This window comes from Vipera ursinii, assembly GCF_947247035.1.
Source record: "Vipera ursinii genome assembly, chromosome: 9".
NCBI lineage: Eukaryota > Metazoa > Chordata > Lepidosauria > Squamata > Viperidae > Vipera > Vipera ursinii.
The window spans coordinates 25,565,994-25,578,274 of NC_139523.1; the positions used below are offsets into that span (position 1 = coordinate 25,565,994).

General features: G+C 55.3%; 1 protein-coding gene and 1 long non-coding RNA gene across 8 annotated transcripts; both read left to right on the forward strand.

Moving 5' to 3' along the window:
- The first annotated feature begins 40 nt into the window (after nt 1-40).
- Nucleotides 41-8,292, forward strand: SHKBP1 (SH3KBP1 binding protein 1). Of its 7 annotated transcripts, XM_083369718.1 has the most exons (18): nt 85-186; nt 286-339; nt 429-474; nt 564-637; nt 725-783; nt 898-981; nt 1,063-1,215; nt 1,337-1,427; nt 1,525-1,715; nt 2,159-2,274; nt 5,638-5,725; nt 5,811-5,927; nt 6,082-6,252; nt 6,340-6,492; nt 6,575-6,671; nt 6,868-7,046; nt 7,298-7,421; nt 7,632-8,292. In XM_083369718.1, exons 1-18 carry the CDS (start codon nt 125-127, stop codon nt 7,903-7,905), a joined length of 2,133 nt encoding a protein of 710 aa, XP_083225844.1. In that variant the 5' UTR covers nt 85-124; the 3' UTR covers nt 7,906-8,292. The 7 variants fall into 7 exon arrangements, 6 of the variants coding, with proteins under 6 accessions (XP_083225842.1, XP_083225841.1, XP_083225839.1 ...); XM_083369716.1 differs by having other exon boundaries at nt 41-186; nt 286-474; nt 898-1,215; XM_083369715.1 differs by having other exon boundaries at nt 41-186; nt 286-474; nt 5,621-5,927.
- Nucleotides 8,293-10,355: 2,063 nt separating this feature from the next.
- LOC310644262 lies at nt 10,356-11,238 on the forward strand. The gene is made up of 3 exons (XR_014493257.1): nt 10,356-10,404; nt 10,494-10,676; nt 10,887-11,238. It is a non-coding gene; the product is annotated as an uncharacterized lncRNA (long non-coding RNA).
- The last annotated feature ends 1,043 nt before the right edge of the window (nt 11,239-12,281 follow it).

Consider the following 12,281-nt stretch of genomic DNA (forward strand, 5'->3'; position numbering starts at 1 on the left):
GCCCCAGAGGAAGGCGTGGCTGTCGGGGGTCCAGGGAGGCCAATGGCCGAGCGAAGGGCGGCACGCGGCCAATGGCGTGCGGCTGGGCGGAGCTGCCCTGCGCTGGGATCCGGAAGCGGTCGGGATGGCGGCGAGCGGCGGCGGCGGCGGAACCGGCCTAGTGCAGCTGAACGTGGGCGGACGCAGGCGAGTGGCCGCGGCCCCGGGAGGGAGGCGGGGGGGGGCGGGCCGCGGCTCCTGCGTCCTTCACCCACCGCCTCCTCCTCCTCCTCTCTCCGCCCGCAGGTTCTGCACCTCCCGCCAAACACTCGCCTGGGTGCCGGACTCCTTCTTCTCCAGGTGCCCGGAGGTGGAAGGGAGGGGCGGGCGGGCGGGGCTCTCCCCCCGCCTGCCCTGCCCGCGATCCTCACCTCCTCTCTCGCCCGCAGCCTGCTCAGCGGCCGTATCTCCTCGCTGCGGGACGAGACCGGCGCCGTGAGTGAGCCCCCCTCCCCGCTGCTAGGGGCGACCGGCGCCTGCCCGCGCCCGCAGACTAGCCGCGCCCTTCCCTTCCCTTCCTCCAGATCTTCATCGACCGGGACCCCGACCTCTTCGCCCCCATCCTCAACTTCCTCCGCTGCAAAGAGCTGGACCTCAGGTAGGCACCCGGCTACTTCGGGAGGGGGCGTGGGCGCAGGGACCGCCGCCGCCGCCTCACCGTTTCTCCGCCTTTTCTGCTCCACAGGGGGAGCGACGTCTCGCTGCTGCTGCACGAAGCCCAATTCTACGGGATCACGCCTCTCAGTACGGGGTGGGGCTGGGGCTCTGGTACAGCTATCCTGGCCCCCCAAATGCGAGTCTGTGGACCACCCCCCCTCCAGGACTCACCTGGCCTCTCTGCCTTGCTCTTTCCCGCAGTTCGCCGCCTGCAGTTGCAAAAGGAACTGGAGCGGTCCTCTTGCGGGAGCGTCTCCTTCGAAGGCTATCTGCCCCCCCCTTCTGGTAGGGCTTGGGCCACTGGAGTCATGGGCTGCGGCTGTCTCCCTGTGGTCCAGCCAGCTCTCGCTCTCCTTTTCCTTGCAGTGCTTCCTGCCAAGCGGTGGAACCGTCACAGCATCACGGGGGGGCAGTTGACTGCCCGGACAGGCAACCCCCTGGTGCACCGGAGCAATACCATGCCCCCCAGCCTTGGCTTAGGGCTTCTTGGGAGAGTGGAGGAGAGGAGCACAGCAGCCGGTGGGTGTCAGGAAGGGAAGGGCGGAGGCAGACCTGGGAAGTGCAAGTGCTTAAGGCACGGAGGGAAACTCTAGATTTTGGAAACCAGCTGCTACACTTCTGCATTGCACCTTCCCTCTAGGAGCCACAACTGATCCAGGCATGGTTCGTCTTATCTGTGGCCATCATAACTGGGTCGCACTGGCTTACGCTCACTTCCTTATTTGCTACAGGTAAGTGCGGGGGGCACAGCTGACTCCTCAGCATGGGGGGGGTGAATGGGAAGAGACTGGGCTCCCTCTGCTTCCTGACTAATCTCTCACCCTGTAGGGTAAAGGAGGCCTCTGGCTGGCAGCTGGCTTTCTGTAGCCCCCGGCTGGACTGGGTCATCGAGCATGTGGCATTAAATGCCCGGGTGCTTGGTGGGTCCCTGGGTGACAGCGACAAAATGGTGGCTGCTGCCTCCTGCAGCGAAATCCTTCTATGGGCCCTTCAGCCTGACGGGAGCGGCACTCAGATTGGTGAGAAAACTACCCCCACATGCACCTTTAGTGATCTAAAATGCCTCTCGGATGAGGGGAGGCCAACTAGATTTCCTGGATGCTGGCCTTGCTTGGGCTAAGGTAAAAGTTTGTCCTCCTGGGTAGTGGGATCAGACTGAGGGAGGTTGATAGGTAGCTGCCAGGAACCTCCCCCTGTGTGAATGTCTCAGACCTGTTCCCAAAGCCCAGTTGGCTCTGGTTGGTGAGTCTTGCGCTCCCAGACCGCTGAGGAGGGCTTTTGAAGACGAGGAGGAGAACCTGTAGATGGGGAGCTGCTGTCCTGAGTTGGACAGGGAGGGGCAGGCCCTCCAGTTGGCCTCCTGACTCACCAGGGAGCTGCTTGTGGGCTCTTTGGGGGCAGCCACGGGCCCAATCCTGCAGCCTCTCCTGCTCTACTCCCAGTCGCTTTTTTTGTTCTGTAGGAGTGTTCTGTTTAGGGGTCCCCCTAGAAGCTCTCTTCTTTGTTGGCAGCCAGCTTATTGCTACCAGCCACACGGGGAAGATTGGCGTCTGGAACGCAGTCACCAAACACTGGCAGGTAATAAAGCAGATCAGCTTGGAGGAAGACGGGGGAGGAGGAGGATTCCCAGTAGAGTTGGGGAGGTGGCCTTTTCCAAGGAGTTGTATAATAGCTGCAGCTTTGGGATTAATTAAATACAGCTTGGAATGGGGTGGGGGGTGGGAGCGCGGCTGCTGTTGAGATCTTTTAGTCTGACCTGTGGCAGCTAACCTGTACTTGACGATTGTCCCCCCTTTTGAAGATGGTGACAAAAGTTGCTTGACGCCACTTCTCTGATTCTTAAATCAGCTCTTCAGGATGGTCCAAACATCATGGGTTGGTGATTGAATTCCCGAAACTTATAGTTTTGGGGGACTTCAATCTACCATCTCTGGGAGGATCATCTAAGTTGGCTCGGGAGTTCATGGCTTCCATGACGGCCATGGACCTGACGCAAGTAATTTCAGGACCGACTCATGAGGGAGGCCACACCCTTGACCTAGTTTTCTTATCTGGACGGTGGTTAGATGATCTTGGTGGGGGCTCTCCAATTATTATGCCCCTGTCATGGACCGATCATCATCTCCTGCGGCTGGTCTTCCGTTTTGCTACCCCCCGCCGTGGGTGTGTGGAACCAGTTAGATGGTACCGCCCCAGACGCTTAATGGATCCCGAGAGGTTCCAGGCAGCACTGGGGTCCCCACCTGCCTCCCCCACTCACAGCTCGGCAGATGCCTTAGTGGAAGCCTGGGAAAGGGCGGCCACTGAGGCTCTTGACCGAGTTGTACCCTTGCGGCCCCTGACCCGATGCAGATCCCATCGAGCTCCATGGTTCTCCGCAGAGCTCCGGGAGATGAAGCGTCGGAGACGGGGCCTAGAGAGCGGTTGGAGGTCCAGCCGATCTGAATCCGACCGATTGCGACTAAGAACCTACATTAGGTCTTATCTCGCTGCGATAAGGGTGGCGAGGTCTAATCACTTCGCTACCCTTATAGCGTCCGCAGATAATCGCCCGGCCGCTCTGTTTAGGGTGACTCGCTCCCTCCTTAATCAGGAGGTGAGGGAGGAACCCTTGCAGGGTCGTGCCGAAGAGTTTAACAATTATCTGTTGGACAAAATCGCTCGGATTCGGACCGGTCTGGACTCTGACTGGGCAGAGTCTGGCGATCAGGACACGGGCGGTCTTGTCGATATCACCTGGGAGGAGTTTGATTCTGTGACTCCGGAGGAAGTGGACAGGATTATGGGGAGACTGAGCTCCACCACATGTTTATTGGACCCGTGCCCTTCCTGGCTGGTTTATGCAGCCCGGGAGAGGACACGCAGCTGGTTCCAAGCAGTTATATCAGCTTCTTTGAGTGAGGGTAGCTTCCCTGCCGTCTTGAAAGAGGCGGTGGTGAGGCCTCTCCTCAAGAAGCCTGCCTTGGACCCAGCTGTATTGAACAACTTTCGTCCGGTCTCCAACCTTCGCTTTCTTGCGAAGGTTGTTGAGTGTGGTGGCGCATCAGCTCCCTTTGGTCCTGGATGAAGCGGATTATCTAGACCCGTACCAATCGGGTTTCAGGCCCGGGCACAGCACGGAGACGGCATTGGTCGCGCTGGTGAATGATCTCTGGAAGGCTCGGGACAGGGGTAATTCCTCTGTTCTAGTCCTATTAGACCTCTCAGCGGCTTTCGATACCATCGACCATGGTATCCTACTGCGGCGTCTCAGGGGAGTGGGAGGCACGGTCTTACAGTGGTTCTCCTCCTATCTCCTGGGACGCTCGCAGTCGGTGTTGACAGGAGGGCAGAGGTCGACCGCGAGGTCTCTCGTTTGTGGAGTTCCTCAGGGGTCGGTCCTCTCGCCTCTCCTGTTCAACATCTACATGAAACCGCTGGGTGAGATCATTCGTGGCTTTGGAGTTGGGTATCATCAGTATGCTGATGATACCCAGCTTTTTCTTTCGACCCCAAACCACCCCAGTGATGCCCTCAACGTGATGTCCCGTTGCCTGGAGGCAGTTCGGGTCTGGATGGGGAGGAACAGACTTCAACTCAACCCCGACAAGACCGAGTGGCTTTGCATACCTTCATCCCGGGTCTATTCGGATATTCCATCTCTTTCTATGGGGGGTGAATTATTACCCCCCGTAGATAGGGCTCGCAACTTGGGAGTCCTCCTAGATTCACGGCTCACCTTGGAAGATCACATGGTGGCTGTGACTAGGGGGGCTTTCGCCCAGGTTCGCCTGGTGCGCCAGTTGCGGCCCTATCTAAGCCGGGATGATTTATGCACGGTCACTCATGCGCTCGTGACCTCTCGTCTGGACTACTGCAACGCTCTCTACATGGGGCTTCCCTTGAGGACCACCCAGAGGCTCCAACTGGTACAGAATGCAGCCGCGAGAGTTGTGTTGGGAGTCTCCCGATACTCCCACGTTACACCTCTGCTCCGTGAGCTGCATTGGTTGCCAGTTGTCTTCCGGGTGAGATTCAAGGTACTAGTAATGGTGTTTAAAGCCCTACATGGCAGGGGTCCGGAGTACCTTAGGGAACACCTGCTGCCGGCATCAACTTCCCTCCGCCCTGTGCGTTCCCACAGAGAGGGCCTCCTCAGGGTGCCACCGGTCAGAGAATGTAGATTGGTGGCCCCCAGGGGGAGATCTTTCTCTGTGGGCGCCCCAGAATTATGGAACCAGCTACCAGTTGAGCTCCGGACGGCGCCCGATCTCAGCTCCTTCCGCCGTGACCTAAAAACATACTTGTTCGAACAAGCCGGCCTGGCCTGAGGGGGGATTGGGGGGGGGGGTTATTATTATTTTATTGGGGTTATTTATTATGTATTAATTGTTCTTTTAACGGGCATGTATTTAATTACTTTTAACTTTTGTAATTTTGTATTTTATTCTTGCCCTGTACACCGCCCTGAGTCCTTCGGGAGAAGGGCGGTATAGAAATATTAATAAATTAAATTAAATTAAATAACAAAGTTTTAAATAGGTCTTCTAACAGTTCCTGTAGCACTCTGGAACGTAATTCATCTGGCGGTGAAGGTTTAAGCTTGTTCACTCTCCATGGGTGTTCTCTGACCGCATTTAATCCGAGTCGCTGGGTGGAATATGTCCCAAGGAGGAGATTTGGTCCCAGTTGGGGCTGGTTGGCTCTGCCTTTTCTTAGTAGGGCATTTTGTCCTGTTTGTGGAGCAGCTTGAGCATTAGCGCATTAGTGAGCAGCCCCTTTCATTTAAAACATTTGTGAAAAGTCTTTGGTTCCTTGAAGTTTTCCTGTTAATGTCAGCTGATGGAGTTTCTCAATGCAAGATCCGCTTTAATTCTGGTAGCAGGTCATTTTCCAGTTCTTGGAGGCTGTGACCTCCGCTCCCTGATGACCCCTGTCTCACCAGCTGCTCCGCTTCCACAGACTCAAGATGTGGTTCCCATCAACAGCCATGATGTCGCGGGCTCTTTCCTGCTCCTGGGCTGCCACAATGGCTCCATCCATTATGTTGGTGCGTCCCAGCCAGCCTTCCCAGCAGGGCTACTGTGGCTCTCTCTCGCCAACTGCCCTTCTCACCTGCCAGCTGCTTCCCACAGATGTTCAGAAGTTCCCCCTGCGCATGAAGGACAATGACCTCCTGGTGACTGAACTGTACCGTGACCCTGCGGAGGATGCGATCACTGCCCTCAGCGTCCACCTCACTCCCAAGAGCAGTAAGGGACTCACCCTGGGGGGAATTAGTAAGCAGAATCGGGCACAGGAGCCTGCCTTGCCTGCCCCGCCTTTCCCAGACCCCGGCTAGGCTTTGCCTCCCTTCCTGGGCTGCAGCAGGTTTGTTTGCCTCCAGCCCTCTGCTCCCGTGTGCAGGCCACAGCGGAAACTGGATTGAAATTGCCTACGGCACCAGTTCAGGGATGGTGCGAGTGATTGTCCAGCACCCAGAGACGGTGGGCTCGGGGCCCCAGCTCTTCCAGACCTTTGCTGCTCATCGTAGCCCTGTCACCAAGGTGATGCTCTCTGAGAAGCACCTTATCTCAGGTAGTGGCTTTGAGAAGGAGGGGCAGACGGATGAGGCCAGCCAAGGGTCCTATCCCTCCCTCCTTCATTTTTTCTGCCTACCCCTAGTCTGTGCTGATAGCCACATACGGACGTGGACAGTGACTCGATTCCGTGGGATGATTTCTACACAACCAGGCTCCACCCCGTTGGCTTCCTTCAAGATTCTGGCCCTGGACTCGGTGGATGGGCAGGGGGGCTGCAGTGCAGGCACAGATATTGGTAAGGACATCTGGGGTCCAAGGGTGGGGCTTGCGGCATCTGGGCCCAGGGGCCCCACCCCTTGTTCCTCTCTCCCATCCAGGGCCTTTTGGCGAGCGCGATGACCAACAGGTGTTCCTCCAGAAGGTGGTTCCAGATGCCAGCAAGCTGTATGTGCGCCTCTCCTCTACGGGCAAGAGGTGTGTCTGCAGGGGGCCAGGCCGGCCCAGCTCCAGTGACCAAAGCGTGAGGCCGCTGGCCGGTCTCCTTGAACTAGCCCTGCTCTTGCCCTTTGGCAAGCCAGAGGTGGTCAGTAGCACATCCAGCTTCACGGGTGGGGCTGCTGGTTTGTGCTCGGCTATTTTCATCCCACTGGTGCCTCTCTCTTCCCTGCAGGATAGGCCAGGTGTGCTCGGTTGATGGCTCGTCCATCACGGCCTTCCTGGTCCAGGAGTGTGAGGGCTGCAGCCGCATCGGCTCCCGCTCCCGCCGTTACCTCTTGACCGGCCACAGCAATGGCAGCCTCCAGATGTGGGACCTCACCACCGCGATGGAGATGGGGGACCACCCCCCAGGTGCAAGGGCTGGGCTTGGCAGGGGAGGTGGTGAGGGTAGCCTGGGTGGGGCAGCCAGGGGCTCTGGTGGGCATAGGCAGACTCCACACTGCCCTCTGCTGTTCACTGTGTTGTTTCTGAGTCTTGGGTAAGCTCTGAGCACATCCTGTCTCTGCGCTGGGCTTTGGGTTGTCTTTCCGTATCTGCCCTCTGGGCAGACTCCAATCTCTGCTACTGCCCTTCCTCCTCCTCCTCCTCCTCCCATCCTGCAGATTGTGGTGGTCTCTCAGAAGAAGAGCTGCTGGCTGAGTTGGGGCAATGTGACCTGGCCCTTACCCACACCTTGGAAACGAGTCCTAAGGGGTCTTTCACTCTCTCCAGTACTTCTGGCATCAGGTACAGATGTGTGTGTGTGCCTGCGCAGCTGACGGGGCAGGCAATCGAAAGGGAACCCACCAGGCTCTCCTCTCAGAGAGCAACTCCAGATGTACAAGTCTGCAAGGAAGAGGACTGACTTAACTGAATCCCCAGCTTAGTCTGTTGCTCAATGGGATCAAGCTCTTCTCTTCCCCTAGATGGCATGTAATGAGGTTGTGGTTCTCTTAGCTGCCCCCAGAATCGAGACATCAATGGGGACTGTGAGAAGCCAGCGAAAGCTTCCCCAGCCAGGTTGGACTTCCAGCGAGGAGACCACCGCCGACAACAACTGGGCGGGAACTTCTTGGACCGATCTGCCGAGGGCCAGTGTGTCAGCCACTCTCAGTGTGGGCTCTCTACTAGCCTTCCGAGCCAAAGATCACGCACACTCCATCCTGTTCCCCTGGAGCCCACCCTCCCCCTAGCCCCACCCAGAGTGCCACTCAGTGAAACCTCTTTCTGACCTCTTGCTGTTCTTGGGGAGCAAGAGAGCCACCGGTGATTCCTGCTGCTGCTGCATCCCCCCTCTTGCAACTCCCATGGCCTGGAGCTCAGTGGAGTGGAGCCTTCTGCAGAGCTGCCCATCCTGCCTCCTTCAGGGCTCCTCACCCGGAACTGTCCCAAGCCCTTTCCAAGCCTCTCGGGGCCTTAATCCTCTGGCAAGGTCGTTTTTTCTCCGATTGTGTTGGGTAGTAACATGTGGTCTCTGCAAGGTCGCCCCCTCCCTCCTGCTTGTGAAAACCAAAGATATTTATGAGTAATAGCCACACACACCCTTCAACAACCTTAGCTGATTTCCCTTCCCTTCCTCTGGTAGATAAGCAGCAATAAATACACCTGGAAAGATGTACTCGCAATCTCTGGAGTCTTACTGAGATTTGCTGGAGGGAAAACCTTTCCAGCACCTTGTAGGTCGAGGTCAAAGGAGCCCAACTATCCAAGTTCTGGTTTGGGCCAAGCAGATCGGGGAGCAGGGGGGGTGAGAGGCAGCAGCTCTGGAGGGCAGAGCCAGGGACAGCAGATGGCACTCTCCCAGAAGGACAGCCCGTCTGGCACTCGAAGGCAGTCGTCGTGTTTCTTCGCAGTCTTTCCAGGCTAAGCACACCCAGCGCCTCCCTTATCCTATGGATCGCTCACCTCCGGACCTCCCTCAGTTATTGGTGTCCTTTCTAAAATCCAATGCCCAGAACTGGGCACACATATTCTAAATGACCAACACAGACTAAGGCTGACTCGATCCTCTGCCTCGGTCAGTGCAGTCCAGCCTGCCACTATTTGTCGATTTATTCCAGTTTTTCTGGAACTCTTGGCTCATGTGACCCATTAAGACACCCGGATCCTTTCATGTGCTTCTATCAATATGGTTTAGCCCTTCCTCTCCTTAAGCCTTTGATTTTTCCTATCCAAATGTAGGGTTTTGCATTTGTCTTAGCTGAATATTCCAGCTTGTTGAGATCCACCTGCGTCTTGGTACCCCTTTTAAGGTGCTTGCTCCATGTTTTATCCCAGATTCAATGATTGTACTTTCTAGTCCCTCATCCAAGTCATTTATAAATATGTTGAACAGTATTAGGCTTAAAATGGAAGTTGGAGCCCTTGGTGTGCACTTGTTGCGTCAGCCAGCTCAATCAGTTCTGATTTATTTTATTTATTTATTTATTTTATTGGATTTATATACCGCCCTTTCCCGAAGGACTCAGGGCGGTTTACAGGGTACTTAAAACAGTGATACAAAAATGAAAAACAATTAAAAACAATTACATTTAATCCCTGAGAATAAAACCCCAATTAAAAACTAAAAACTCTCAGCCTGGGCCGGGGAGCTCGAAGAGCCAGGTCTTCAGGTCCCGGCAAAATGAACGAAGGTCGGGGGCAGTCCTAAGTTCCACGGGTAGCTGATGGATATTGTCTGATGGATTTAGTGTAATCCAGCCCATATTTTTTGCCTTCTGTCCTTGAACTACATGAGAAAGGTCTGAATGCTTGGATTACATCAAGATGTGCCACCTTGTTTTGAACTCAACTGGTCACTCCAGCAAAAATAGCAATCAGGTTCCCTTGGCATGATTTAATCTTGGTAGACTCTGGCTCCTGCCCAGCCACACACTCATTCAGAATATTCGGAAATCCATTAATATTAATATTTGGAAATCCATTAATATAAGCCATATCCCCCAAATAAGCCCTAGTTTTGGGGCAAGGCACACCTAAAAATCAATCTAGGGTGGGGGTGGGGTGTGTGGATCTGCCCCACATGCCCCGCACCGACTTACCTTGCAGCCAGGCCTCTCCTCACCAACCCACTGCTTCTGCAGCCAGGCCTGCATGTCGCAGTCAGAGGCCTTTCCAAGAAGGCCACTAGCCGCAAATCGAGCTATGGATTCAATCCATAGCCCGGTTCTGCAAGAGATCTGCAGCTGAGGACGGATCTATGGATTGAATCCATAGCTTGGTACTCGTCTGCAGAGGCCTTCCGGAAAGGCTTGACTGCAAAATGCAGGCTGGAACACAGCTGCAGCACGAAGCTGCTTCTTTGGCCCAAGAAGATGTGGGCCAGCTGGGTGGGGTTGTTGGTGCCGGAGGGGAGTAAGAAATCCCCCAAAAGTAAGACCTGGTGCCTCTTTTGGAGGCAAAAAAAATAAGTTCCAGTCTTATTTCTGGGGAAACATGGATAGTGACTGAGGGCTTCTTTTCTCCCCCTTTCTGAAACTAGGGAGCAGCCTTAGCCTTTTTCCAGGCTATGCCTGTTGTCCATGGTTTCTGAAAGATCCCAGAAAGATCTCCGAGGTGATGACCTTCAAGACTCTCAGATGCAGCTCATCTGGGCCTGCAGGCTTCCAGCTCCTCACGATAGGCTGGTGCTCCATAATTATGCCTTTCATTAGCCCGAGTTTAGTCACCTTCTCCTTTGAGGTCCATCTGAATGCAGTTCATCTTGTGAGAGAAGACCGCAAGGTAGATGGTGAGGGACATTGCCCTCTCCCTGACCCATCACTTGTTCTTGTCTTGGCAGCCTTTTCCTACAGTAGACCCATTCTTGCCCTTTTCCAGTTAGATTTGCCTGCTTTGGGATGCTTCCGCACAGCTGTAGTAATGCACTTACTCTGGTCCCAGAGACAGGAGGCAATATCTGGTCTGCTGGTAGAAAAACGCTGCTCTCAACAACCTCTGGAAAGAGCCGAGTATTGACGTTGTGGTCCCAGAGGGTGATGTGGAATCTGAAAAATATGCCAGGTACTTTTTACATTCTAGTCATAGGACGATCACCCTCTCAAGATCCTCTGGATCACCCTTGTTCAAATCTGACCGCCTGAAGAAGTCGGTCCCAGGGAAGGGCATGGCTGGAGCATGCCACACAGCTTTCATTTAGTGCTGATGGGAAGGAAAACTTTGGGCAAACCTGTGGCTGGCCTTCGTGAGTTGGGCTTTCCCCCATCCAAACAGCTGCAAGAATGGCCACACAGGGGCTCAAGCAAATGACATAGGAGCTCTGCAAAGAGAAAAGGGCCTCCTGGAAACGGCCCCAGAGGTGAGGGAAATGTCAAAAGTGAGTGGGGTGGCAGAGAGCGGAGCTGTTAAGGTTGTTGGGAATGACACTTGTCCCTGAGCTGTTACGTGAGGGTGTTAGTTGTAGAGCTGCAGAAAGAACTGGGAGAATGGTGGCTTTTTGCAAGTTGCAGAGGCCAACAGTTACTGTCAAGGCGGAAGGGCGTTCATGAGTGAACCCTCAAGAGGTTAGCACTGATAATTTGTAATAAAGATGTATAAGTTATGCAATCTGCCTTCTTCCCTGGAAGACTGGGAACATACACAAAAGGTTTTTCCCCCTGAGTGGGAATAGAGGAATCCATGTTAGATCTGCTTATGCTGGGAAGAATAATCTTTTTTGAAAAAAGAATGGCGTGGTATGCCCTGCCTTGAGTTCTTTCAGATGCAGATGTTCTGGTGGGCGTTGCATGTAACTGCTTCTCAAAAAGAGGTCTTAGTATAGGCCAGGTGGAGAATAAAGCATCAGGACCTGGCTGGGAGATGATTGTCTTGGTCAGGTGGCAGCACAGCCCCTGGGCAAAATGGAGGGCTAAGCAGACAAGGGGCAGCGGTCTGAGGGCGGGCAGCCTGGCCTGCATGGAGGCTGTTGGGCTGAAAGCAGAAGGGGGCATCTGGAGCAGGTCCTCTCTTCCAAGCTGGGGGAAAGGCAGGGGTCACTCATTCAGCCACAGCACATGGCCTCAAATCGCTCTGGGAAGCTCAGTGGTCACCATCAGGAGCCAGCATCCCTGGCTTTCCTAGCAAGAAGTCCATCATAAAGGTCAGGTGGGTTGAGGGTCCGTGTCCCTGGGGAGGCTCCTACGTTTGCAGCTGGAGAGAGGCAGGAGGCAGGAGGGGACTCCAGCCCTTGGAAGGCCTTCTGAAGAGAGTTGCGGGGGCTGTTGCCTTGAGGGAAGGGCCATCCAAGGAGGGTTTGGAGCTTCCCTTTAGGGTCCCAATCCAGTTGCCAGTCTGGGCTGAGCAGGATAGATGCCTCTGCAAGAGAGGCCTGGGGGGTGGGGTGGGGACGGCTTCTCTCTCTGTAGAAAGGAGCAAGGGACTTGCAGATGCCTCCAACCCTCTTCCCCCCATCTGGAAGTTTCAGAAGAGTTCCCATGTCCAGCTTAGTCCCCACCCCTCAGGGTCTGGCAGTTGTTCTGCGCCCCCCCCCCACCCTCTCCACCCCTGGCTAGGTTTTTCCAGATGATGTCATGCAAAGCTGCGTTGGAAGGAGGAGAGCGGTGCTGCTCCTTTCCCCACCGCCCACAGGCCGCTTCCTCCCTGGGGAGGCCACCAGGAAGCCCCACCTCC